Below are 27,412 nucleotides of genomic sequence, written 5' to 3'. Positions count from 1 at the left end.
TTTTCTTTTTGATAAATTTTATTTCTTTCTGGCAGAAACGTTTGCTATAGAACCGTTAGTAACCCCGGAAGGGACTTCCTGCCATTAGAGTTCTTTAGGTAGAACTTCTACGGAAGCTTCTTTTGTGCCTTCACACCGTTGCTCGCAGTAAGCAGTACATCATACTGGAGCCCTGTAGAATTTCACCCATATTGTCTTCATTATACTAGCCATCGCGTGGCGACATAATTCTGCGGTTTCACATTCTGTAGCCAGGCAGCCGACGTCTGCAGGTCTTCAATTTTTTTGTTTAAGTCCTTCATCAAAAACCGAGTTTGCGAACCTTTCCTAACATAGATAAATTTATTTCCAATTACAAAGCGCTAACTTCCGTGGCAATCTGGTCGCTGTCTAGAACCAACTAACACACAAAGGGAGACGATTGACGTCTCCTAAAGCCCCTGGTAATCGACGCCGATCTGCCGCAGGATCTCGTCCATAAGTACTGCCAACGTTCTGGAGTCCTTGTGTGGCATATCTGGACTTTCCACCAATCCTGCAAAAAAAGAAAGAAAAAGAACCTGGAACATTTAAACAAACTATGGACGCTGAAAGCTTAATAAACGCAGTGCACGGCTGTGTTATGTTCACGCTTATTGCTTCGTGATTGGTTCTTATATGTTCTTATCGGTTAATGCAGCAATCCGATTGGCTGAGGGGGGGTAATGGGATGTTTAAGACGCCCTACGCCCTCGCAAAGGGGTGGGACTTGGCTGCTAATACCGCCCGATGACTTTAGAAAGGGTGTACGGACGGCTAACCTATACACATTCCTAAATGAGTAAAACATTGCGAGTACTTAATAACATCGTCAGGGTGATTTGGCGTCTTATGTATAGACCGTTCCATTAGGGTCATAGCAGAGAGGGTAAAAGAGAAAAAAAATGCACTCCCCCTCTCACCCACATGTCGTCCGCTCCGCCGAGTGGGCTGTAGCTAGCGTCCGGCTGGAGTGCAAACTCTGTTTAAAATCGCGTCCTTTTGGAACTTTCAAGCGCAGATGCGCAGATTCTGGTATGCCAGTTGTCGTGTAATATTATGCTAGATAAAAAGACTCACAGGGTCCAATTGCGCTGTTACCTGCGTGCAAATAAAAAAAAAATAGGAAAAACTGTGTCAGATTGGCCGGTCTCTTTGGCGAAAAGTAAATCCGGTTGCTGTACCTTTTTTACTATGCAAAGTTCGTACTGGTGTAGGCCTTTAGTGACCATGAGTGGAAGTCTGAAATAATAAATAAAACGTTCTCTCCTGCCGCAATACACGCAGTAGTTGAGGGTAGTACTGCCGGCTGACTCAACTGCTATTAAGTAACGGAAAAAAGATATGCTAGTTGATCATTTAGCAAAATAGAACAACTGAGAGCTATAGGCTGATTTTGGAGTAGCCACAACTATTCTAAGAACGCGAACCACTTCACAACGGCAGCCACGAGCGAGAGTTCGATGTTCGGTAGAGCCCGCCGATACAGCCCCAAGATGGAGAACGGCAACCTCCCGGTTTGTCGTGTGCTAGCGGAGTCGGGCGCGTGCCCTCTCTCTCGTTTTACCCCGCCGAACCCGCTGAATTTCCCGGATGTGTGGAGAGGGCGCTGCGGTCGAACAAAATGGTGCCGCCCAGAGAGCGCTAAATGGAATGGTCTATTCCATGAAAACAGATACCAACGGCGTCTCACTGTAACATGAAAAGCGGTGAAGGTTACGGTCCCAGCGAGCCAATCAGCGCGTCCGAAGGAAACACGTGACTGTATACTCTATCTCACCAGTTACGCGCACTTACGTCATAGCCACGGACGAGAAAGGGAGATAAAAGAGAGTGAAAGGAAAGTCGCCTTTGTATACGAATTTGGGGAGACAGAGTAATCTCCGAAGGGGACACAAGCGACGTCTGGAACACAAGAGGATGCCGGGTGAGGGGGGAGTTCCTCCTTCCCCTCTAATCCAACTGCTTGTGTTATGCTCTCGTACTCGTACCTTTGGTGAGGGCTGTCACGTGCTTCACCTTCGTCACTCCGATTGGCTCTAAAGTTTTCTCTGAGCCTGGCTTTAAGGGTTTTCTCTTTGCCAAGTTATGGTTAATTTGAAGTCGAGCAGCAGACATAAAGACCGGGTAGAAGAGAAACGGAACCTGATGTCCCTGTCAGACATGTACACGTTACTAAACAAAAAAATTAAATTAAGTTACAGAGTATTGGCCTCCAAAGTAATTCGGGTTGAGCAGACAACACTCAAATGGAAAGGAATAGAGTAAATTACTAAAATTACTGCAAAAAACTAGCGAACTACTTTGAAGTTACTTTTTTTTTTATGGTAACGATAAAGCACATAGGTTTTGATCCGTTAGCGAAATTCTGGTAACCAAATACAAAGCGGCTTCTGTTTTCACACAAATACTTTAATAGCTTGTTCTGCTTCTGCGTGCCTAATTGTTTTGTACTTTCTTTTTTCTTTTTTTTTTGGGGGGGGGGGGGGGTCAATGGTGTACTGTGGATGTATCATTTCTACGCTAAGGTTTATCACTGACTGAGCTTCATTTTGCAGACAGTGTTTGCCTGTTTACAGTGTTGCGTAAAGTACATCTAAAAGTACTTGAAGTAAAGTACAAAGTAAATAAGGTTATGTACTCCAAGTAAAGTGGTAAGTACACCGGGTGCAGTGTGCTTGAATAAAGTACTATAAATACAATGTGCTTTCAAGATAAAGTACAAGTACTTTTTAAAACAATCTTTTACGATGCCCTTTCATCCCTCATACAGTTTTTTAGAGCGCAGCTCTTAGGCGCCCGTTCCTGGCTTGAGCGGCGTCGCCGTCGCCGTCGCCGTCGGCGTAACCGCGAGTAACCCTCGTAACCCTCGTGAGGGTTACGAAGGTTACGAGGGTTACTTTCACGAGGGCTACCTTCACGAGGGCTAGGAGGGTTACTAACCCTCATAACCATCACGAGGGTTACAAGGGTTAGTTACCCTCAAAAGGGTTGCCCTCACGAGGGTCACGAGGGTTATGAGAGTTACCCTCACGAGGGTCACAAGAGTTACCCTCACAGGGGTTACTAGGGTTACCCCCACGAGGGTCACGATGGTTACCCAGGTCACGTGACCCCCCTCCTGAAGTCACGTGACCCCCTCCCCCCCGAAGTCACGTGACTTCGTTGACGTCATCGCCACTGATGACGCCATCGGCATCCGCATCGTCATCATCACTGATGACGTCATCGGTGACGTCACTGATGACCTCACCAGCATCTGCATCGTCATCATCACTGATGACGTCATCAGTGACGTCACAGATGACGTCACCGGCATCCGCATCGTCATCATCACCGATGACATCATCAGTGACGTCATCGGTATCCGCATCGTCATCGTCAATGATGACGTCATACGTGACGTCATTGGTGACGTCATCGGCATCGTCACGTGACCCCCAGGTCACGTGACCCCCGACGTGACGTGACACCCCAAGGTCACGTGACCCCTACAAGGTCACGTGACCCCCCGAGGTCACAGGACCCCTTCCACCCGAGGTCACTTGACCCACTCCCCAGTACCCTTCCCTCCTCTTCCTCCTCCTCAAGAGCTGCGCTCTAATTCGGCGTTACAGGGAGTTGTAAACGGCTTTCATTTTTTAACTGGTATGCAATGCTTTAAAAGTAATCGAAGGTGCATCGTTTTTTTTTTTCATAAATTGCGGCAAATATTGAAGAAAGTCAAGTCGCCACAGAGTGGTTGTTTTACTCTCGCTGACGAACTATATAACAGAATCAACTTATAAGGTACTTATTTGTGTCGTTCTTATAGCCGCCATTACTTCACTCAAAGAATGACTAGATGACGTTTCGAAAGATGATAGCACGTTTTCACATGACGAGACGCCATTTGTTTTGTTTTCAAATTTGGGGAATGTACTTTGAAGTCGGGAGTTCCACTTTCCTCTAAAAGTAGCAGTAAATTCACTTTAGTGAAGTACAAGTACCGGCTCAGAGAATGCACTTCAGGCAAAGCTCAATTTTTCCAAACCTACTGGAAGTAGTACTTCAAGTACCATGTGTAGTAAATGACGGCCACCCGTGAAAATAAAAAGAAGCGCAGGGCCTACGTGGGCCTGCCGAAAAGACGAGGTCTCACATGACGAAGTGGCGAGGCGAGGACCGGTGGAGCCCAAGGGCGGGAACACCCCGGAAGAGACGACACGTCAGGCGGGGTCGACTTCCAAACATGTACTGATTTATATAACGTTAAACAAACATGGTGGTCAAGCGCCACGGGACGCGACCCTGACAACACGGGCGCAATGATGGATAGTGGCGCCATCTAGGTAGCGTATATGGAAACTGCGAACAATTTGCATTGTTCGCAGATTGCAGGATTGCCGCGAAACGTCAAGATAGAAGAACTACACAAATGCGTCCCTTTCCCGAGTTTTGAGGAATTATGAGCGACACAGGAAGAAATACACAAAATTAAGATGCTCAATACGAAAGAAGGGCGACGTATCATGAATCTGCTAAATCAAGACACGAGCAAACTGGATGAATTTCCGGAACAGATACCACCGTGGGAACGGATACTGGTAGTTCCAGGCACTCCCATTCCCAAGAGCATAGGCCTTGATCACCAGGAAAGAAGATATGCCATAAAACACAACGAAGAAATTGAGCTCATCCGCAATGACCCCGAGTTAGCGATATACTATACGGACGCGGCGGACAGCAACAATAACGCAACGATAGCCTTTCACCTCCTAAACATAGGAACATGGGCATACCCAACAGTCGCAGACACCTCGGAAGAAGCCGAAGCGCAAGCAGTCTTGGCTGCAGTAGAACACGCAAGCAGCAATACAATAGAAAAGAAAAGAATAACAATTTTTACCGATTCACAAGAGGTTATTAGAGCATGTAAGGTACACCATGCGGTAAGCCCGACAATACGAAAAATCCTCAAGGCGGCAATAACGACACCGAAGAAGAAGAATGCAACGATGCTCCTGCGTTGGATCCCGGGACACACGGGGATTAAGGGAAATAAGATTGCCAACAAAGTCGCGAAAGAGTATAGTCGTTCCCTCTTTTCCGACAGACCAGGCCAATCTCAACGAGATCACCCGTACTCTACTGTATTAAAAACGTTTGAGTAAAGAATACGATCCTATAGCTACCATAAATAAGGCAAAGAAACAACTACAGCAACAACTACGAAACAGGCATCCCGAAGAACAGGATCCTATCCCGTCTGGGCTCAAAAGATACCAAACCGTTCTCTTGAGAAGGGTAAGGACAGGAAGTGCTATAACCCCGCACCTCCTCAAGAAATGGGAAACGCAAGCAAAGTTGAGACAGGACCCGAAATTCATACCAAAACCACCAGAGAGTAACTTTTGTAGAGAAAAGATCCCACCAAATATCGATCATCTCCTGTGGGACTGCAAACACTTCAGAAGAGAAAGGGAGGATGCACATGCAACAATAGATCCCAAAGATAAGCCCGAAAACCTTAATGAATGAATAAAACCAGCAAGGGATTCCGGAAGAAGACTTCAACTGCTCAGATCCGTCGTTTCCTACCTGGAGAAAACGGGCCTCAGTAAAACCTTTTGAATTTTTTTTTAAGCCATGCCGTAGAGCAATTGCCTGAGCTTTAATTATGAAAAAAAAAAAAAAATAAATAAACGTATTTCATCATCAACAACACCATGTACTTAAGGTACTTCCCCACTGTTTGTTTATTATTTTTTTATGTAGAAGCCTTGGGGGAATTACTAAGGTTCCTCAAACGATCTTCGAATTTTGAAAGATTTGCATATTCTGAGTTTTGGGAGGGGAGGCAACGCAAAGAGAATGACGCTTTGCGCTGCCCTTTAGCACGCAATTCTTCATGTAGAGCACAAACTACGGGAGCACCAGATGAGCTTCAGAGCGGGTGCTGCATTTTGTTCCCTCCTTTGAATGATGATGCAGTGTGTACACCTTCTGTAGTGGGCGAGAGTTCTACGTTAGGAACAAGCGAGGATATGCCCTTTCTTCGAACGCGTCAAGTCACCTTGACCTTCGGGGCACAAAGAAACACCAGTCTTTGGCTCTAACCCCGCAGTTACTCGGCCTCACTTGCGACGTGTCTGTCCGCTCCCCATGCCTCGTAGCAAACTTGTTGGAGTAAAGGCCTCGTAAAAATTTTAGGGGGTTTCAGACCCTCCAAACCGCCCTCCCCCTCCCTACGCCACAACCTTCCCCCTTTTTTGGAAATATCACCCGATTTTTCAGCTTATATCTTATTGTGCAGGAATGTTTGTTGATAACCAAACCTACCGCTAAAAATTTGAATATAAGTTGTCATTTGAGTAGAAGTTTTTCGGAAAAAAAGTAAATCAAGTAAAATACTAATTACCGAAACAAAAAATGTAACTGAAAGTCACAAAACTACTCAGAAAACTAGTTAAGCTACGGTAGCTCGAGTGGAGCAGTAGAACTACGTAAAAGTCTGGTGCCTGTTCGCCGAGTTAAGGGCGATTCACACACTGGCAACCGAGTCCGATCGAGTGCCAGGGTTGCTATGGCAAGAGCTGCGTCGGCTCCAACAAAACGGAGTAAAAACCGGTTTTGTTGGAGCTGACGCAGCTGTTGCCATAGCAACCCTCGCACCGGAGATGCGTGACACACGTTCGGGTCCGTTCACACACTTGCGTTTGTCTACGGCCGATGAGCCAAGACGGGTTTTTAAAGGGATGGTGAACCGAAATTTGGATTTCTGAAAACAATGCAGGAGCTGTAGGCGGGACGCTACAATCCCTACAGCACTGCTCGTAAGGCGATATCTCGAATGGACGGCCGTATGTTTGGAAAAAGAGGTCAAGATTGAACGAGGCCGACGAGGCGCGTGATGTCAACATATCTCGTTTCCTTCTCTCTTCGCTTTGCCCCCTCGAGGTGGCGAGGCGGAGAAGACGCGAGGCCGTTTTCTCTTCTCCTCGAAGAAACAAGACGTAAACATATCGTCAAATGCGCCTCTTTGTTTTGAAAAATACGGTCATCCGTTCGAGATATCGCTGTATGAGTGATGTCTTGGTGTTTGTAGCATCCCGTTCCACGCTTTTGCCGCGTGTTTTGTGGAATCCAGAATTTCGTTCAGCATCCCTTAAAGCCTGTGGTGACGATTTACGACCGTCTCCGTAGCGGCGCATTCGGTCGTATACGCCGTCGCAAAAGTCTTAAAAACCCATCTTGTCTCAGTACGCGCCCTCTCCGATCGTAAGCAGTCGCAAGCGTGTGAACAAGCCTTTATCGTCTTTCTAAGGACAGAACTATCTTTCGAGGTGGTGGTGGGCCTCACCAGCGAGGATGCAGCGCCTCACTTCGTCCGCCTCGTACCGCAAGCCCGATATGTTGACGTAGTAGGACGGCACCGGGAGGGCTGGAAAGGTGGCGGTCCTCTTGCCACCGGGGGTCTCCATCTCGGTGGGACACCAGAAGGGAAAACCCAACTGCACCCAAGTATATCGTGACGCACGTTAGAAGGAACTTCGTTAAAATTGACTAAAAGCCTACTTTATTTTTTCTGAATCGTCATATTTATTATGTTGCGCAGACGTGCCGCTATAAAGTGGGCGTTTTTCGCTGCAGCACTCTTTTTTTTGTATATTTTCTTATTTAATGTATTCCAAATACTAGTGCTGAATGAAAACTCCTGCCCACTTTGTTGGCCAGCTTCAAAGCAGCCGTTGAAAACGACATTATTTTTCTCGGTAACCACCCAAGCATGAGTTGGCAAATCATAAACCAGTGGCTGGCAATGGCCATTTGGCCAGTGGCCAGAGAATGGCTAACCATTGGCCAATGACTGACCTTTCTCTGGCCATTGGCCAATGGCCACTGGCTATCAGCCCCCGGCAAAGCATTGGCCGATGATTGGACACACTCTAGGTCCACTGGCCAAAGGACCATCGCCAGTCATTGGTCAATTGCTTGGCCAAAATCCGTGCTGCTTGGGCAGCTACCTTCTGACGCACTTCTATGCTCGAAAGAAATAGAATATATATATAAAAAGAAGTGACTCCCAGATTGCACATACGCACAGTAATGTCGCATTAGCAGCCCCTCCCCCCAAACCCCACAGGGATTTCTATAAAATAAAAATCGCCCCTTTCCCCACTATTGCGGCAAAGGCAGTGGAGGCACATAATGTGGTACAGCGTCGAGCTGAATGCGAACGCAGCGCCGCCTTGTTTGGCGCCGCGGGAACTCCCGCATCATAACCCTGGGAACGAGATACACAACGTGCTCAGAGGTAGTTTGTCGAACTGGAACCGAACCCAACCGAACAGAAAACCGGAACATGACCGTTATTTTTAGCCGCACCGGAACTGAACCGAACCAGAACCTTCGCCGCCATCTTGAAACTGAACCGGAACTGAGCCTAGAAAATAGATGACAATAACCGGTTAAAAAAGATTTACAGAAATGTTTTTGTTGATATCATTAAATAAATATTTGAGAATAAAAAAAAAAAAGTCAGGGCTCAGTATTTCTGTGCATAGATAATTTAGTCATACACAAAATTTCAATGTATAAGAAATTGTGGGCTTGCGTAGCGTTTTTGTATTGGCACTATGACCAATCATGTGTCACACGGTCACGGGACGTCATGCTGTCAAGTAATGTCACGTTACGTGGTCCTGTGACGTCACGTGACTTACTACGTCAAGACGATTTAAATTGAGAACGTCGCTAATTTCATTAGCATTGTTGACACTGTGACGTTAATTAAAACGTTTAGAACTACAAGTGTATACGGGAGGGATACCTTAAAAGAAAGATATATAGTGGACAGCCGAAAGTTGGCAGCCGCTCAAAGCTCCACAGGAGTGTCGCTCTCAAGTTAGTTCCCAAGCTTCGACCAACCCCGTATTTCGTTTAAATATCAGTCTTTGAGTGCAAACTATAAGCAAAGGAGCACTACTTGTAACAACTGATAAAATCATAATATTGAATGACCGCCCCAAACGGAAGAGAAAGTTCCACAGGAATAAAAAGTATCCCTTCAAAAAGAAACGGGGAAAAAAAAAAGTTGTTAAGTGTATATAGCAGTTTCGCGATGACGTACGGCAGGCTAATAAAATGTTAGAGCGCACGACTTACAAAGCGCAGAGTTCTAAAGTGAGGGCACAAAACAAGTGCACGTCAAACCGAACATAACATTAGCCACCCGAGGCGGTATTTCGCGAAGTTTTGAGTTCGAACAAGCTGATGACCAAATGTGATTGATGTTAAGCCAGGGTCGCACTGCTTATACAGCACACAAGACAGTGTGCATGCAAGTTCGAAGGCGAGTCATCGCGAGATCCCTGCTTCGAGTGCCGCATTGCAGTGAGTTCAAGGAGAAAGCTTGGCAAGCGGCATTCGATCCACGGATATTGCAGTGATTAGTGTTCGCAAACGATCTTTTCTATGACGTAGGAACATAAGATCTCGGCTTTAGGATTATAAGAATCTACGTCTCTTTTTCGTGTTATTTATGTGCAATTAGGGATATGCTTAAATGTCTAAGTTGTTGTTCATTGTTTTTGTTTTTTGCAGTAAGGCCTTCTGTATTAAATTCTTCAGTAATGAAAGCGGCCTTTGACCTTTTGTAGCACGCTCCGTAGCAGGCAAAATATCGGTTTTGAGCAGCAATTGACGCTTTTGGAGCAGATGCCAAAGTCTGTTAGCACACCACTTGAGAATTAAAAAGTGATTGCTGCGATAGGAATCAACGGCTTCTCTTTGATAGTTGAGCATATTGCTTATTACCGTTTGTAATAAGAATATATATACCGAAAAAGGAACACAGTCTTTTAAATAAAGCTCTAAGCAGAGTAGGTTTCATTTACAACGGGCATTAAAAAATGCTTGAAAAGCTCATCATAGCGGAACACTTCATAAAGATAAATGCTCTCTTCCCTTTAAATTTTACACTCGGTAGTTTGTTTAACCTGTAACTATAATTTCATTTTGTAAAATGCCAGTAAGAATCAGCATGTCCGCTAACACGTCTACCAATTTAATGAACCTACCAAACTCAAGACTAATAAACAATCATGGTTTGTTTTTAAATATTCTGCTAAGTTTAAGAAAAGGAACACCCTATATATATATATATATATATATGCTTTAAATATGACACTGCTCTTTAGCGGTGTGGGAACCAGAGTTATGTCAAAGTTCGCTGCTCTTTCGACCGACAGCTGCAGGGAAACTAGTGACTAACGTATTTATTCAAATATATATAGACCCGTGTTTTCTTCTCTATCTCTGCTCAGTTTTTTTTTATATATAAGAGATTTTCTCACAATCAGGACAAACAAGTTGGACCCGTAATAACCCTGAGCATAATTTGCGTGCCTATCGCGCTAAGCCAGGCGTTCCCCCTGGTCAGTCGCTGCTCCTCGCACTCCGGTGCAAAGCGGTGAAGCTCGACGCACGCGCTCTCATGAGAGGCGGTGAATGTTGACGCGAGCGGCGCAAGTGCCACGGTACCCTGCAGCCACAGAACGAATGCATTTGGCAGACATGATTATCAGTGATCTCATCAGGAGTACAAGGCCCTGACTGTGTTTTATCGCAGTAGCCGCAATCAGCAATCCTTCTATTTGGCAAAATTTTCTCGGGACTCTTAGTTCCTGACATCGCCGACATCGTCTCGAAATTTAGACGATGTCGGCGGTCAACCAGCCAGCGCATAAACCGGCAAAAGCGGCAGATGTCTAGCATCAACGGCTGCGGCGGGTTGATTCGCAGCATAGAGGCACGACATCGTGGCATTCGTCATCTCATTGTACGAGCTCTTTCATCGGCTAAACCGATCAAGCACAGCAAATGTCCCGTGACTTGCGCTTTTAGCATGTGCGTTGGCGAATGTATGTGTTAAAAAATTTGGGGGTTTTACGTGCCAAACCAACGATGGGCATCTGGCACGCCCCAGCGGAGGACTGAGGATTAATTTCGACCACCTGGGGATCTTTTGACGAGCAACCGAAAGCTCGGTTACACGGCGCCTCCTCCGCTAAGCCTCCTTCATATTGCGGGCACCTCGGCCGGGATTCGAAGCCGCCACATGGGGATCCGCAGGCCGGCGCTCTCGCCTCGGAGCCACCGAGGCGGCTGGCGGATGTATGTGTTCGAATTTTTGACTGTGCTCAGACCTAATACGAAACAAACAATACGGTGTGTAGAGATGCTGTGAGATTCGTATTTTAAAAATTTTTATTTCCTTCTATTTCTTTAAATATTCGACAAAAATATTTTTCTTTTGCTTTAAGCCTATTTTGGCGCAGGTGAGGCGCAATTTTAAGCAAAAATGGCATTTGGGCGCAAGATGCAGCAGGCTTTCGTTCTTGGCGCAATTTGGAGCGAATGGCGCAGCACTTCCATCACTCATTCTTTTGAAGAATACATTTATTACCTCTCCCTTTGTGCACATTTTGTGTATATACCTTCAGAAGTATCATGTGAGCGCAAGGTCCTTTTCGGCATATTCCGCAACCCGGTGTTTCACACTGCCGAACAGCGAACGAAAAGCACGTTTCCGCAGATCGGCTCAACAGCTGACGTATTTCCGAGTATCATCCTCCCATGTCGCTCTCAAGCGGTTATGTGAACTTCATACGGTCAAATATATGCATAATAACATTATAAAGAAAGGGCCGATCAGCTTAAAGATTTACACCATACGTAAATCCTCCCCGAATTATGTGAAAGTTGCACTGCAAATAATGAACAAACTTCTTATTTTGAAGCTGATTTAAATAACTCTGTGTTAACCTGACGCATATCTAGCTTGTCAAACATATCGAAGTCTATTATTGCCTGATTTATGTTATGAATAGCAATTTTATGTATCTGTGGGCTGGACAAAAACACAGTATACAGGAACGCGTGGTGGAACTATGACACTTACGCACTGAGACCTTCAGAAAGTGACCAGTTAAGTAGTTGCCACGTTGAAATACTAATTTGTTCTGTTTAACGAAAAAATAATCAATTAGCAAAGTCGATGATTGTTTGATAATTAAATTTACGGGCATTTTGCCAAGAACAAACCTCAACAGCCAGGCTACGCCAGTTTATGCCATATAAGAAAATGTTTAATTGGGTACGCGATAGTATGGGGACATGTCATGGGTACGCGACCGCGCGACATGCTATTGCATGTCATGCTGTTGCGAGATGCAAGAGCATGACACTTCGACTTCTGTGACGTCAATTGTTGCCACCTCGGGACTACTTTTAATGTATGGGCAAGATAGGACGATAAACGCACCATGTCGAAGACGCGCTCCAGGCACCATAACCGATGCGACGTACAACATCGTTGTACGTCGCATCGGTTGGGCGGAGCGACGGGGGGAGCGCGAAGTCAGGAGACAAGCTAACAACTATGGATTGGTTCGTTGGCTCGTGGCGTCCATCGCAAGGGGAAACGAAGTACCTCTATAGCACGCGGCGTCGCCAAGACGGACGTATCTGCCGCTCTGCGGCGACCCTCGTCCAGTTTGAACGTGTTTGCCACTTGGGGCGTGTCGGGAAACCACTAATGATGACGTCATGCACAGGCCTCTGTCGTCTGGGTAGTATTGGTAGAGGGCGTCGCTGGCGTCCTTTTATGTTTCATTGCGTTATGTGACCTGCGGAGAGCAAGTCGTCTGCTTATTGCGCAGAAGTGGCGGTGACGTCAGAACGACGCCGAGCGCTGATTGGCTTTAATTGGAAGGATAGAGACATCAATGCTACGTGCCTCAAAGTCTACCCACTGTTTTTTTTTTTTTTCAACCAGCCAATAAGAGTTGGGCGTTCTGTCGTCCTTGCAATCCCTGAGCTAAAAGCAGACGAACTTATACGCTCCGCATATGCCTCATCTTCGAGCAAGACGTGCGGCTGGCACTCATGTCCAATCAGTGAAGAGACGAGTGCTGTGTCAGCGTTCGGCTGGCATCCCTGTTTTCTGATTCCATCACCGTGCAAAACCCCAAAATATTTTTTGTGTAAAAAAAAAAAAAAAAATGTGGGGGCGTTTTGGGGGGGAGGGGGGGGGGGAAGGGGGGAGAGGAATCTTCTACTGAAGTTAATATCTGACGCGCAAACATGTATGGACTTGCCTTTATGGTTCCTTTTGTGCCCACGATCTCGGCAGTGGTGGGCAGCTTGAGTACGGAAGACGACGCGAAGTTCGCAAGGCGTCCGTTGCTGAATTCCATGGAGACGGCACACGCCTGATCCACACCTGGCAAACAGTGACGTTGTGACCTTGCAAATACTTCCAGAGCGCATATTCTGACGGTGTCATACTTGTAGAATACAATGGTACATCGTCAACATCGTTGTACATCGCAGACATTCCTAGAGATAGGAGAAATGGTGACAAGAATAATAATGAAATTGTACAGCTAGCATAACGTAGACACTGCAAGAGCGGAATGGGTGCCTCCATGACGCAGGAGTAAAATTAACGCACCATATATAGGTCCGGCCATCTCTGCTCTGATGTGCACTGTGTCTGCATGGGTGGGTACTTAAGGCAAGAGGTGATCTCTTAGCAAATATTTTCTCACTGGCAGCCTTTCGTTATTTTTGATGAAAGCCTATGTAGTTGAGTGAACCAGCGGGAAAGACGTACACCTCCCTTTTTAAACTTGCGAGTCGGCCTGTACGTGGTATTACATCACCACCAAAACTGAGGCGGTGAAGGGCCACGACCCTTAAAACAGGGGAGGCAAAATGATCGTTCTCAAGCCAACGAATCGATTAAAGCGAACGTCAGTAATAGCCCCTAATTTCAATCCGAGACCACGCGCAACCAAAATGTCGGCTAAGGCTCCGCCAGATTTTGAACCCAGCCACTGGAGATACATGCACAGACCGCTGCCTCACTTCGTGCCATTGTTGTCTATTGAACTTCAGTTGCGAAGCCCGGTCCTGTTGCGGTTGTGTCTCTTCTTTGTCTGCGTTCACTGAGTTCTTCGTCCCCTTCATATACCACTTTTATAGGCCATTTTTGTTAATGCTTCTGGAAGATGCTTCAAGCATCTTACAAAAGGCGTGAAATTTTGTCTGCTACGTCGCCCTTTGATTAGCCTTGCACAGCAATGCGCCAAGGACGCATTTTGGAGCGCTTGCTCGCGTTTGAGCAAACTAAACTTGGCGTCTAGAGTTTTTTGCCTTACTTTTTTTCTTTTACTTCCACCAAGGATATGCAAGAATGTCTATACTGAGTCACACGCCGCGACTACTTCCCGTCGGCGTTGCTGCACTGAGCCCTAGAGTTTACGCCGAGCTGTCCCTCCGAGTAAGCTCACCCTCTCCTTCAATGACGTCTCCGACGGCCACCACCTTGCGGGGCACGTCCTCGTCGAAGACCCGCGTGATGAGGTTGAGGCAGTAGATGCCCAGCGTGAGCAGCACCGAGCCTCCCAACGACTTCTGGAACACCCTGACCAGGTGCCTCATGTCGTAGCCCGCCGTCGCGTGGATGTAGAGGGGGTCGCCGATGCTGCCGCTCTCGAGCTCCCTGTGGAGCTCCTTGTACATCGGCAGGAAGCGGCTCCAGACACCCTATGGATTGCCGAGTGCTCAGTCAAAAGAGTATTCGGAGAGACACCGAGGGAAAGAGAGAAAGAGAAAGCGAGGGCGTCAGAGCAAAGAGCTCGGATTGGAAGGTTTAGAGGGTAGATGCAAATGTTGGCTGCCTTTGTCTCTACCGCACTCTTCGGACGTGTTCGAACCCTGAACGAGACGACGCTCCTTTTCGCTTTGATTGAAGGAAGAGTTCGAGTCAGAGCTAGGTGCTCTGACGTCCTCGGGCTCTCTGATTTCTCCCTTCTAGTTTACTGGCTCCAAAAAAAAAAAAATATATATATATATATATTCCAGCGTTTCTTTTTTTTAGTTAAATAAGCTACAAGGGTGTTTCCGGATAAAAATAAAATCACAGCGCTTCTTAGTTTAATTGAAAAATAGATAAACTGCGTTATCGCCGTCGAAATGTAGAGCTATCGGTCCAAACCAGATGGCAAAAGACAGTTTTAATGCGGGTCGGCGGTGCGCACACGCAGAACGCAATAGAAGGGCTAGCGTATATTGCATACGTACGCAACGGCGGGGATTTTGCGCTGCGGGCTAGAGGGCTTTCACGGGAAGCTCCCGAGTTATCTCGAGTCCCGCGAGACCACTAGTTTCAAGATGGCGGTTACCTCGACGAAGTTCAATGTTACGCGAAATCACGCGGTGTTCAGTTCGGCAATTCTTTTCGGCGGCCTGCCTCAGTCTAGTCAGACCGCCGTGCAGCTGAAGGAGTGCACAGTGAAAATGCTCGCAGTTCACAATGTGCAGCTATAACATTGTGATCTGCTCAACGCCCCTTCGCCCAGTTCGTCGCCGACGGACGAGCGATTCTCAAAAAAAAATCGCCATCGTCATGCACTCGGCATTAGTATGTCATGAATACCTTCCCGCGATAGCATCGATAAAAGGTGCTGTTTTCACGGTACGATTTGACGGAGGCTTCCGTCAAATCGTACCGTGAAACCGTAGCTAAGTTCGTGATCGAACTTAGCTACGTACTCGTCCCGTATAGCTCCGGGCCTCCGTACTCCGCAGAAAGCGTGCTTGACCAGGCAGCAGCGGCTTGGCGTAATTTGAAATGAAACAATTGGAAACGTTTTCATTTTCAATATTTATTTCGAGGAGCACGATGGCGCTGTAAGCACGTAGAATTGTACGGCTCTGGCAAATTGAACCAAGAAGATCACGCGAGACGTTCACTCGGCAACGTCCACGGAACGCACTACTAAAATCAGTCCGAGCAGGTACCGTAGTTTTTAGCGCACGCCATACTATGGCGTATTGCGTACGCAGGAGCCAGCAAAAATATACTAAAACTGTCCAAAGTTTCTGAAGGAACCTTTATCTTATTTGAAAGTGATAATCGATATTCGGAAATGTTCCATCGGAACATGGCGGCCGACGATGCCAAAGAATGCATCGGGCTCAATGGCGCAGACCTCCGGGAATGGGCCCCCATTGAAGGTTTCGGAAAATCACCTATAACTTTTTAAGGAGCTAATGGTTAGTTATGAAACTTTGGCACCTGGTCTGGACCGCTAGCGCTGCATTTGGGTTACGACTGAGCGTTCAGCAATGCGTATTTTATTTATTAAAAAATTGTATTAAAGGACACGGTGTAAATGTTTTTTTTTTTTTCAATACTGGACTTTATTTTTTCCGCTATGCTATTAAATTAAGCCTAAAATCAGAATGGCTACTGAGAACAGCGCTTGGGTTTTGGCCGGTCGGTTGTTTTCCATACTTTCATGGAACTGCGCTGAGAGAATTACCAATAAATGAGACTTGGAGAGAAAGCCGTGACGGCGTATATTAGAAGCGCTTATGCTTCTATATATCGTGTCATCTTCCTAGTTCAATGGTCGTTTATTGGGGCCGCAGCGCAGTTCAATCAAAACACGAGTAGCTATTGAGAACATGGCAAATGAATGGAAGGCCAAAAACTACATTCAAATTTCCCCGCGCTTTTCAGGGGCATGACGTTACGTGTTGGAAAGCTGGCAAATCGAGTAGGCAGTTAAGAAGAACAAATATGTCGCTTATTATTTTTTTTTAGAGCCGCTGAGTGAGTGCAACACTGAGCCACCACATAATTCCATTCCACACCATATAGAACTTGTAATCAAGTGGGGAGAAGTTCTACTGTCCAGATAGTCAACATCTGCTGATAGTGAACATGTATCGCTATCTGTCGTTACCCCTTCAGTGTTGCCAGTAGAAACTTTGAGTTTAGAAAAGTTCCAATAATATTTGACCTCTCATTTTGGATACCTCTTCCCGCAAAGCCCTTCAGTCACTCTTTCCATTTTCGCAAAGCGAAGGCTGGAGAAATGGCAAGTAGACATTCGCTATACTCTTCGGTTTTCGCTCTGCTAAATTAAAAAGAGGGGATGACGTTTCGGGAAGAACTTGTCGTGCACTCTTAACCTGTCACCGTCACACGAACTTATTAACCACCATATTATACTATAGAAGCTTCATACCAACATTTAACCATCATATGACCATAATATTAACCAGCATATTAACCATCATACCAACGGATGCGGTTCAGCTGCGTCTGTTGCTATGATGGTGCGAAAAAACATCCAGAAATCTTACATGATTCGGAAAATTAGAAAAGAGTTACACGAACGTTCCAGCATCCTTGGCACTGCAGGAGCTCTTATAGCTGAGCACTCAGCGAGAAAGTAGGCGAGATCTCCAACTTTCTCGCCGAGTGTCCAACTTAGGTGCGGCCCTTAGCTTTCCAGGAAGTGCTGGGAATGCAGAGACGTTTTCTTCTCGATGGTGGCACCTACCTCCATGAGAAAGAGACGTTTCTCGGCCGCCAGTCGGATGACTTCCTCCGTCTGCTTGGCATTCATGGTGAGTGGCTTCTCGCAGAGCACGTGCTTGCCGTGCTCCAGCATCAACTTGATGCTGTCCCTGTGATCCGGATGGAGGCTTCCGATGTACGCCACCTCTGCCAGCATAAGCACAAAAGAGGTGCGTCACTTCTATGACTTTCCGCCAGTACCACCTATCCGCAACTGCAGCCCGCCGCTCGCCCTCTCGCGGAACAACGAAGAACAAGAGGTGCGGGGACGGCGGCGGAGACGGTGTGACTGTGAAGGACCCCCGGTGATGCTGTTCTGGTCGGTGTGTTCGTGCATTGTGCAGTTTTCACGGAAAAAGCGAGTGCGTTAATATGGGAATTGTCTGTGGTCCAGGAACCGGGATGTCTAATTTCGTTAGGAACTTTTCCTAGATCGCATACGCTGCCGATTTCGGGCCCTGCGGTCGCCAGCACAATCTGTACTCAACGTGACGGCAAAAGCTCTCTTTAGTAGTGAAAAGCTTTTGCGTAGGATCGAGGAAAAAATTATTGTTTCCAGAAAGTAGGAGAGAACTGTTCGGGCAAGGGGTATATTGACCGATAGACATCGGGAATTGGTTCAGATTTTATACGTAAATAATCTGTAGCAAAAAAAAACAAAAAAACACACTTTGTTTTATGCATTTCCAAAAGTCAGAGTACGCATACCTGCTTTAGTTATTTACAAAGGACAATAAACAAATTCTTGTAGAATTTTTAAGCGCGTCTGTGTGCGGTTCGTGAGGTGTGCTTAGGACGGTCAGTTTTGGCGAGGCAGATTTCGACGATACGAATAATACGGTACACAGGTAATAGGGTACAGAGAGCAACGAATGAAACACTCGAAACACGCCGACGCCGTTTTAGGGACTTCTATAGTTAACCGCTACCGTGTTCCGCGTACCGCTCTACCGGAACCTTTGAAGCATGCTTTTGAGCGCGCGCCCGAGTAAAACCATGACCGCGGGGCGCGCGCTAAAAATCATGCTTCAAAGGAGCAATGCGATCTTTATCGCAATGCCTCACCATACGGTAGCCTGCGGTTACGCTGCTAAAACTACCTGTTAGTTACCATGGCGCAGGTTGATCACATGTTGCAATTCATTAGACCGCGACGGGGCGCAGTGAGCTGTGAGCCTCTGACACAGATACATGTCTAGACAGCAGCTTGGGCTAGTGCGGGTTGTGTGTGCATCTTCTTCGTCCGTGTTTTTTGCACTTTTAAGTCCTCTAGAATATAGTTGTGTGCAGTGTAGGCGAGGGCAACGCCAGGCGAAGAGAGAAAGGCCGAGCATTAGGAAAGCGGGACGTAAGAGGAGGACAATGGAGGGCGAGGGGAGAACGGGAGAGCACTAGGAACGCTAGAGAGGAGAGGAGGTTTGTTTCCTCCTCCCCAGCCCTTTTACAAAACATTTCAGTTTGAGAAAAAAAAAAAAAAGATCAGCACCAAACTTTAAAACTTGCTAACATTACGAGAAAAAAAAGAAAAGATATATATTGATCTATTGTTTGGTTACAAGTTAAGTCGTGTCGGTAGAAGCGTCGAACCACTCTCGACGCAAATCAGTGACCACGTTTTCGCCGCGGAAATTTCTCGGGTCAGGAGGCTCAAAACAGTATGGTGTGTGGTCCGAGATCTTCCACGCTGCCCCAGCTTTGGGGAAGCCTGTTGCCATGTCAGCATTAAAAACTTTGAATAGGGAACACTTTCTCACTTCTCGTAAGCCGCGTTCCGCCATGCTGATGAACTGCGTTCTCCACATGTCCCTATTGCTTTGCGGGCAGACGCCTAGTTATCGGAGTGGTTTCTGGCGTTTATGATATGCACAAGCATGGCGATTGGCTTCGTCGAATATAGATATCAGTAAATACGATTGGCTTCGTCGAATATAGATATCAGTAAATACGACTGGGAATGTATTTGAAGCCTCAACAACGAAGGCCTAGTTCCAGGCACGTAGCCCGGATTTGGTTTTGGGGGGGAGGGGGGGGGGGGCGCCCATGACGAGATGCTGTATGAGGGGGAGGGGGCAGGGGAGGTCCCAGCAAAACGGGGGATTTCGGGGGGGGGGGGGGGGGGGGCGGGCCCCCCTTACCCCCTGGCTACGTGCCTGGGCGGCCCTTGAGTTCGAATTACGACTGGTATGTATACACCTCGAATACCAGCCGATGTCCTTTCATGTTACCGACTGCTCCGGCTAATGCAGTCGATCACGACGCAAAATAACTCGAGCGAGCTGAAAAATGCTGCCTCCGTGCATCGAAAGATATAGACCTTTGTCCGGAAGTGCTCTTTTTAGCCTCGACCGCAAGGAGCAAAAGCGAACAATAATCTCGAACCCAGACGCTCACGGGGAGGGGGGGCTGCGTCGGCCTGCGCCGCCGCTTCCCGTTGAAGGCTTCTTCGCTGGTGTGCCGACTGCCGTTTCGCCGGCATCGGTCCTGTTTACCGCGGTATGTGAGTATAGTGCCCGTAATGTGAGAGCCGTGTGTCCATACGCCACTTTGCCGCTGTTGGTTTCCATCTAGCCGAGCCAGAAAACATCTCGCGACGAGTTGACCGCGCCGCGAGCGACGAAGAAGAAGCAAACATGGCGACGGTTTGTGCGATTGCTTTGGTGGCTCCGGTGTTGAGTGTCTTCAACGTCCTCGTGAGAAGGTTCCCCTGCCCTTCGAAGTTATTGCAAGCACCACGAAAGATGTGGAATCATCGTCTCAACTACAAATAAGCAGGCCTTCACGAGCAACAACGGTGCCGAGCAGGCGCTCGGCACAGTTGCGTCAGGCTCACGCAGCCAGCGGCACAGTTGTGTTGGTTGTGTCGTCAGATGTTCAACAACGCCGAGGTATTTTCATTTATCATTGCGAATGGCTTCAAGAGTGGGAAATTAATCTATTTCGCGGATTGTTAACGCCAAGGCGAGTGCCCTCCGTTGCAGTGCCGTCGTCGCGCAAAGTGCAGAGAAAACCGGGTGGCGATGGCGGCGGTGCTCTTTGATCTTGCGCCGTCGGGTTCATGAAGTCCGGAGTAAAACGTACGTACGTGCGCCTGCTGGATCGGTGTTTTGGACTTCCTCAAAACTCTTTCTCACGCGCATTTTCCTTGTGAAGCTTAGTAGCTCATTACACCTCGTCGTCGACTGCGCTCATTTGACTACGATGGACGAGCCTGCGTGATGTGAATTTCACTGCCTAAGATCCTTGGTGTGCTGTAACGAGGGCTAATAAAATATCACCGCGAACTTCTGAATTAACGAGTCGAAGTTTCGTGATAACTGATCGCCTGTCACAATATTAATCAGTAGCGTTCCTAGACTCCGCCCCCACAGGCACCGTGCTTCGTTGCCCGATAGTAAGTGTTTCCTGGTACCTCGTAGAATTCCAGCTCCCACTTCAAGTAAGTACTATCCTTTATAACTGGCAATTAATAGTTTCGAACCCAGACGCTCGCAGTGTGTGTGTGGGGGGGACGCGTGTTAACATACTCGGAGACCTCGTTTACGCCGCTTCGCAGCGGCAGACAAGGCGCCACATTACAAAAGGAAGCTAATCCGAGCTGTCTATGTAACTAGACCCATTCGCTAGTCATTCGATGAAACGTCGTGGTCTCGTTTTCATTCGCTAAAACGGCGTTCGATCAAGTGAACGCCTCCCACTTATTTCGGCTCGGGAGAGCCGCGCTGCCGCAGAAAGGCAAGCAGATCGCGAAAATCGGTCTCAAACGTGCCACGAATGTAATGTCGTAAACAAGAAGCCAACAATCAAGCATTTGAAAGCTACAAGAAAGCGGTAGCGAAATGTTTACTACGCAATGAACCCGGACTGAAACGCGGATGTCAAGGATCAGCAGACACCGAGAACATTTAAAAACAGAAAGGTTTTCTCTTGTTTTCTTGATCGAGATGGGTTCTCGAATGTTCACGACACCTTATCTGTTGAAGAACGGGTCGCGGAGGCTTCTGGTGAAGACATCGTTCACGATGTGCCGGTGCATTCGGACAGCCTGCCGCATCCAGCTCCCCAAAGCAACGCCGCCAACGCAGCCCCCCCCTCCTGCCTGCCAGTTCTCTCCGCGTGGTGGCGCGAGCGTAGATAAACATGGCGGCGCCCTGGAATTGGCGCGGACACTGGTCTATATGGGGCGAAAGTTAATCAGCATGGCTTCCGGCGAGATTTCGAGCCGCTGAAGAACATCATGTGATACCGCCCTGTAGGATATTATCGCATTGAATGAAGCCAGGCGCAAACCCGTTTTAAGGTCAATTTAATGCTATTTCTCGTTCCGGTGCAGCACACAAGTGGATAGCTCACCAACGTCCGGATCTTGAGCAAGTTCTTCGTAGCTGGAGTACACCTTGGAGATGCTGTGCAGCGCCGCGAACTTCTTGGCGTTCTCGAATCCGCGACCTGCGACGGCCACTACCTGCAAAGATACAGAGCAATGCGGGTCTTTCAGCTTCCCAAGCTAAACGAATTTTTGGAATCTCCAGCATTACTCTTTTCGGCATTCTTATTCATGATCTTTAAATTCAAAATAGCCACTGAGAAAAGGGTAAGTGACGGTGATGCCAAAAACTCAATTCAAATTGTCTCCGCACACTCCAGCATCAAACTTCTCGTGCCCGACGGGAAAAAGCTGTACTGGCCCATATTACAACGTTCGCGTCACGTTTTCAGTGTTGCCAGTAAAGTGTCCCAGCCTCTCAAATCAAATTTTAAAATCCAATAGCTTCTCGAAAAAAGAAAGTATTTTGACTTGTAACTCGGGTGGCTAGTTAAGATGTCTATGGCGACGGCGACGCCGCTCAAGCCGGAAACGGGCGCCTAAGAGCTGCGCTCTAAAAAGAACGTGACTTTTGTCGAGATATTATTCCAAGACGGCCGTGAGCTTGGAACATCTATATCCGTGCGGTCCTTGAATTGACATATCATTCTTTGCAAAGAGTTACCACACCTTTGCAAAGAGGATTGCCGAGGCTGTCTATGTTTCTGACGGTATCTGTAACCAAGCATTGCCATGAATAGTAAAGATAATCCGTAACTCCAAGCTATTATATGTCTGGCAGTCTCAACGCTGCGGCATGTGTTCAAGGTAAATTCTGTGACTCTGATGTGGGACATGTGGTCTATACGGACGTGCGCGTACCCGCCTTTTATTATTCTTTGTTTCTGAAACAAAGTGTGTGAACTGGTAACCTCCAGGGGAACCTCATTTTTGCAAAGCACACATTAATTATTCACGCGGAACTTGTGTGATGTCCACCGTCGCACCCACCCACTGCACAGTTTACACGGTGATGTCTCTGATCGGCTTTGGATTGAGGAGCGTGAGTTCTTGGCTTGTAGGTTTTTGGGGAATGTTTACCGATTAACACTTTTTTTTTTAGGAACTTAAACCTTCAAAATGTTAGAACGGGACGTACTCTCCAGGCCTCCGGAGAGTACTTCCCTTCCTGTCCTTTGGAACATAAAGAATAGTTTTCTTCGAAACTTGTTGGTTGCTTAATCAATCGACGAGCCAGTTCTGAAATAAACTTAGTACATAATTATGTGGTTGGAGGACTTCAATTTTTAGTGGTAAATTTAGTTTCAGTCTCTCAACTGATCGCGCTGTAATAGGCCACTTTCAAAAATCCCTCCATGCAACACTGCGTGGGTGCAGGGAACCAGTTGGACAGGGAGCGGAGTGACATGGTTTCAATTTCGATCAGACAGCCGCTGTCCGCACTCCTACAGGCAAGCACGTGAACTTCCCACCTGCATAACTTTTCTTAACGCGTATGCGTATGTGCATGCACGACAGGGGCACCAGGAAGGAAGTTGCAACTTATCGTTCTACACTTGCCCACCTTTGCCCAAAATGCGGCACATCGAAAACCACAAAAACAGCGCCAAGTTTCTTTGTGTTTTTTTTTTTTTCGGTATCTCTCGGCAACGTTTACTGTATTGTACACTTAGAGGAAGCCGCAGCGATGAAAACGCAAGCAGCGTGTTCCGTCACGACACGATGATCATGACAAAATCTAGAACTGAAACCAAAACTAACTGGAAAGCTGGTACCCAGAATTCATTTCGTGCCACCGTGCCACCAGGGGCGCTTCGATTCCGGAAAAGATATATTCAATTCCCCGCTAAATTTAGCGGGGAATCGAATTAATGTTGAGGTCATGTGACGTTTTCCCGCTAAATCTAGCGAAGAAACTGAATTTGTTCATAGGTGACCTGACACCAAGTCATGTGACGTCATTTCCCCCGCTAAATTTAGTGGGGAAACTGAATTGCTGTTGAGGTCACGTGGCGTCAATTTTTCGGCTAAATTTAGCGAGGAAACTGTGGGAGGAAGGGATGGTATGAAGGAGGAGGAGGAGAGGATACGGGGGGGGGGGGCATACCCTCCCCTCTTCCTCCTGAAATGCTTTTGCGCCATAAAACCCCAACCAACCAACCAACCAATCTTCCTCCTCAAGGGCTGCGTTCTAATTTCTCATTAGAGTGATTTGTAAACGTCTTTAATTTTGTTTTTAATCTTAGAGCAGAAATAATCGCTGACGTCAAATTTCGCGTGCATCCGAACTTGTGAACAGGCGGCTTATGTGGGAGTCCTGAATGAACTCCAACAAAAACCCGCAAACTAAAAAAAAAAAAAAGAAATAAAGGTAAATTTTTAGAGTTTGTGTAATTATCGGGGCACTTCAGAATGGGAGGAAAGTTTTCACATGGAACCGAACCTGGGGGTCCGGTCCCACTCTAATAATAAAAAAAAAAAAATACATTTTTTTTTTTTTGCAAGGAATAAGGCATCTGTGTGACATGGCCAAAGCAAGACGTGAGACCGAAACCGCTGGTACCATCCTTTCGATTTTATAACTCGCCCACGTCGTCAATCACAACAGCGCTTGTGTGTGTCTGCCCAAACAGAACTGTGGCGAACAAATGGGATATGGATCCCCAGGAATATGTCGCGTAAATTCATAACAAGTCAGACGCGAAACTAATGAACCATTCTGATGTTAGCCTGTGACTGAGGCAGGAAAAGAGGAAGTTTCAAAGTAGAAGAAAAAGGAACAGTCGAGGATACGTCTCTATGCCTGCCTCAGTCTCAGGCTAACACCAGAACGGTTAATTTCCACCAGCTCCCCTGCGCACTCACTACGATATCATTGACAAACTAATGAAATTGCAGTAAAGTGGAGATTTGGGCCAGTTGGTTCATTGCAAGCAAAAAGCGCTTTTTTTTTTTTTTTTTCGGCGCTTTTTGCTTGTAATGAAATTGCCTTTTGACGTCCGCGTCTGCAACTGTATCCACGCGAATATCAGGGTTGCCAGGTATTTGAACTCCAACCCGCCAAACGTCTACGAGATATAGCCCAAAAATAGCCAAATGTCGATCCCGAAAAATAGCCCAAAAATAGCAAAAAAAAAAAGAACTTATCTTTGAAACGTTTATTTTGAACAGAAAAGACACATAATACATTTTTATCCATCAAATGCCCCAGAAATGGCGTTCCTTGCACGTTAGGCGAACTTCGTGAAACGCTCGACTATTGGGGCATGGTGACCAAAATGACGTCACGGGAGAACTATGCAGAATTAAACACAAAGTATAGGTGCACGCCAATCAACAGACAATCTAAACAATGCGCAGAACAGGTGCTGTTAAGGCCGTGAGAAATCGCGCCGTCACTTGTTGAGATAGAGGAATAACAGCACACGCTTGCATTCGGACAAAGTTCGGAGGTCAAGGCGCGCAAACAGCAGACGTCTTTGTTTGCTGTCGCATACTTATCAGGCTTAAGGGACTGAAGCGTCAAATGTTCACGTAACTTACTCTAAAAAATACATTTGAACCTATAAACCCAAGTGCTTTCAGGCATTTTCTTTCCAGCACAGGTCAGAAATTGCCCAATGCACAGGTCAGAAATAGCCCAATACTAGCCAAATAGCCAACTACTATTTTTTGCCGCCAAGTGCAAATAAAACTAGCCCAATTTGGCTATTTATAGCCCAACCTGGCAACCCTGGCGAATATCTCACGGGATCGCCGCGTTACGTCGACGTTGTCACAATCACGAGATCTCCACTCGTAATCGAAAACGCACCGCTCGCTTTCTCCCGGGCACAGTCGAGCACGCATAATCCTTCTCACCTAACGACAGGCGTAGCGTAGCTTCGCTGTGGCCACCGGGTCCATATCACAAGAGCGAATGACATTTTAGCGAACGGCGACATTTGAGCGAATGGTCGTTTTAGCGAATAACGGGGGCGCGCGTTAACCCATCCGTCGCGCTGCGCTTTACGCCGCGTCGCGGCGACAGTCTGCGGCAACTCATCACAAAAATATAAACTCACTTGGCCCACCCGAAAACGCCGCTTCGCGGCGTCCGACTATTCGCTAAAGTGTCGTTCGATGAAACGTGGGCGTTCGCTAAAACGTCATTCGATCAAGTGAGTGCCTCCCTGGCCAGCTCGAACACTCACGGCGACGACGTGCACCTGACCGAATCGATCTTGCTCGCACACACGCTCTACCATGTACGAAAAATAAGAAACTATTAGATGCTTCTGTTGATTTGTGGGCAGCGAACTTTGTTGGTATATCTCACGTGTACGCAAGTTTCCACTGGGCCGTCGGGCAGAGCCACATAACTTTCGCCACGGAGGCCAAATAAAACGAGATGCGGTGCCTGTTCTTGGCGCCTAATGGTCCAGAAACACACATCGATCTATCTTACGTCCGGCTTTCGATATACCTTTTCTCATTTTTCGCTGAGAATTGCTCATTGAAACATACAAAATAAGTTGGTCAACCGGAAGTATTCTAGGCCACAGGAAGTTACGCAGTTTTTTGTTTATGTTTACCTTTGAAGGTTAAAGTAGCTGCGAACTGTTTTGGATGGCCAATATAACAGGACCGGCATGCAAGGAAGAAACAGCCTCATAGAGTGCCTGCTGCAGCCTGCAGGCTGTTTTTTGTAAATAACAGTGTGGCGGCGGCTTAAAAATATTTGCTGGACTTATTTTTCGCAGAGGATAGCGCGCTTTCTAGTGCTTTAGAATGGCAAGAACTCACCACATGATCTTCTCTCGGCATGGTATTGAGCACAGCAACGAAGTCGTTGCAGACACGTCCTGCGCTGACGATTCCCCATCTCGTTGGCGGTGCCATCTCTGTTGTATTCCGAGGAAGTACGGTACTTTCTCACTGCGAGGGGCAAACAGAAGTGTGTCGAAGAAACAAGCCTCCTACCAGGTATGTGGAAAGGAGCAGACGGCAAGGCCGGCGAGCCTTCTCAGCTGTAACTGCCGTCTTATTATACAACCGCGTGGCCTTCTACGCACTCGCTCGTTTTTTTTTTCTTCATTTTTTTGACGTTTTAGTTGCGATTCCGTGTACGGAAGTGTTTTGTTTGTCAATTATGTAATGAGTCAAAGTGCGACGCGTCGTATTCGACCTTGGAGCTAATGGCCGGGTTTGAATTTCGCGCGTTTTCGCTGACCAACAACTTTCACGCGGGTGCCGCACGCAGTACATGCCTTTAAACCGTAGACGAACGGACGACAAGGGGACACACATGCACGCGTCGCCCCCGATAACGATACCCGGAACTCTGCCGACGCCTTTGCTCATGCATCGAACAAACGCACACAAACGTGTGCCTTTGTCCTCGTGTCGTCATGTGTGACGTTAACCATACCACTTGTTTAATAACTTTGTCTTCTAACGAGATCAATGTTGATACCTTATTTTATTTAACGTATCTATATGTATCTTTTGTCTATAGGATTCAAACCCAGTTTCATCTCCCAATTTTGAAAAAAATTTCAAGCAATCTCGAGACACAGACACCAGGCAACGCAAGCTACCATCCATTACAGAGAATGTATCCAAATACCGGATTTGTTGTCCATTTGCACATTTATATATCAATGATC

General features: G+C 47.0%; 1 protein-coding gene across 1 annotated transcript; it reads right to left on the bottom strand.

Moving 5' to 3' along the window:
• Positions 1-27,326, bottom strand: LOC8033924 (trans-1,2-dihydrobenzene-1,2-diol dehydrogenase). The gene is made up of 7 exons (XM_029995816.4): positions 26,550-27,326; positions 21,791-21,902; positions 17,424-17,587; positions 14,358-14,613; positions 13,161-13,285; positions 7,361-7,511; positions 1-535 (listed from the first exon to the last, which is right to left on the bottom strand). The coding sequence occupies exons 1-7, from the start codon at positions 26,643-26,645 to the stop codon at positions 432-434; spliced, it is 1,008 nt and encodes a 335-aa protein (XP_029851676.3). The 5' UTR covers positions 26,646-27,326; the 3' UTR covers positions 1-431.
• Between the last annotated feature and the right edge of the window lie 86 nt (positions 27,327-27,412).

The sequence above is a fragment of the Ixodes scapularis genome, unplaced genomic scaffold (assembly GCF_016920785.2).
Source record: "Ixodes scapularis isolate PalLabHiFi unplaced genomic scaffold, ASM1692078v2 PGA_scaffold6__148_contigs__length_123643588, whole genome shotgun sequence".
NCBI lineage: Eukaryota > Metazoa > Arthropoda > Arachnida > Ixodida > Ixodidae > Ixodes > Ixodes scapularis.
The sequence above is the reverse complement of the archived record's forward strand: the minus strand, read 5'-3'. Positions and strand labels throughout refer to the sequence as shown.

Bases quoted from the DNA above. Each gene is read 5' to 3' on its own strand.
- LOC8033924 (XM_029995816.4), bottom strand. From the start codon at position 26,645: ATGGCACCGCCAACGAGATGGGGAATCGTCAGCGCAGGACGTGTCTGC. The intron at 17,588-21,790 runs GTGAGCTATCCA...TTATGCTGGCAG, and splicing joins TGCTCAAGATCCGGACGTTG to AGGTGGCGTACATCGGAAGC. The intron at 13,286-14,357 runs GTGAGCTTACTC...ACTGTTTGCCAG, and splicing joins AGACGTCATTGAAGGAGAGG to GTGTGGATCAGGCGTGTGCC.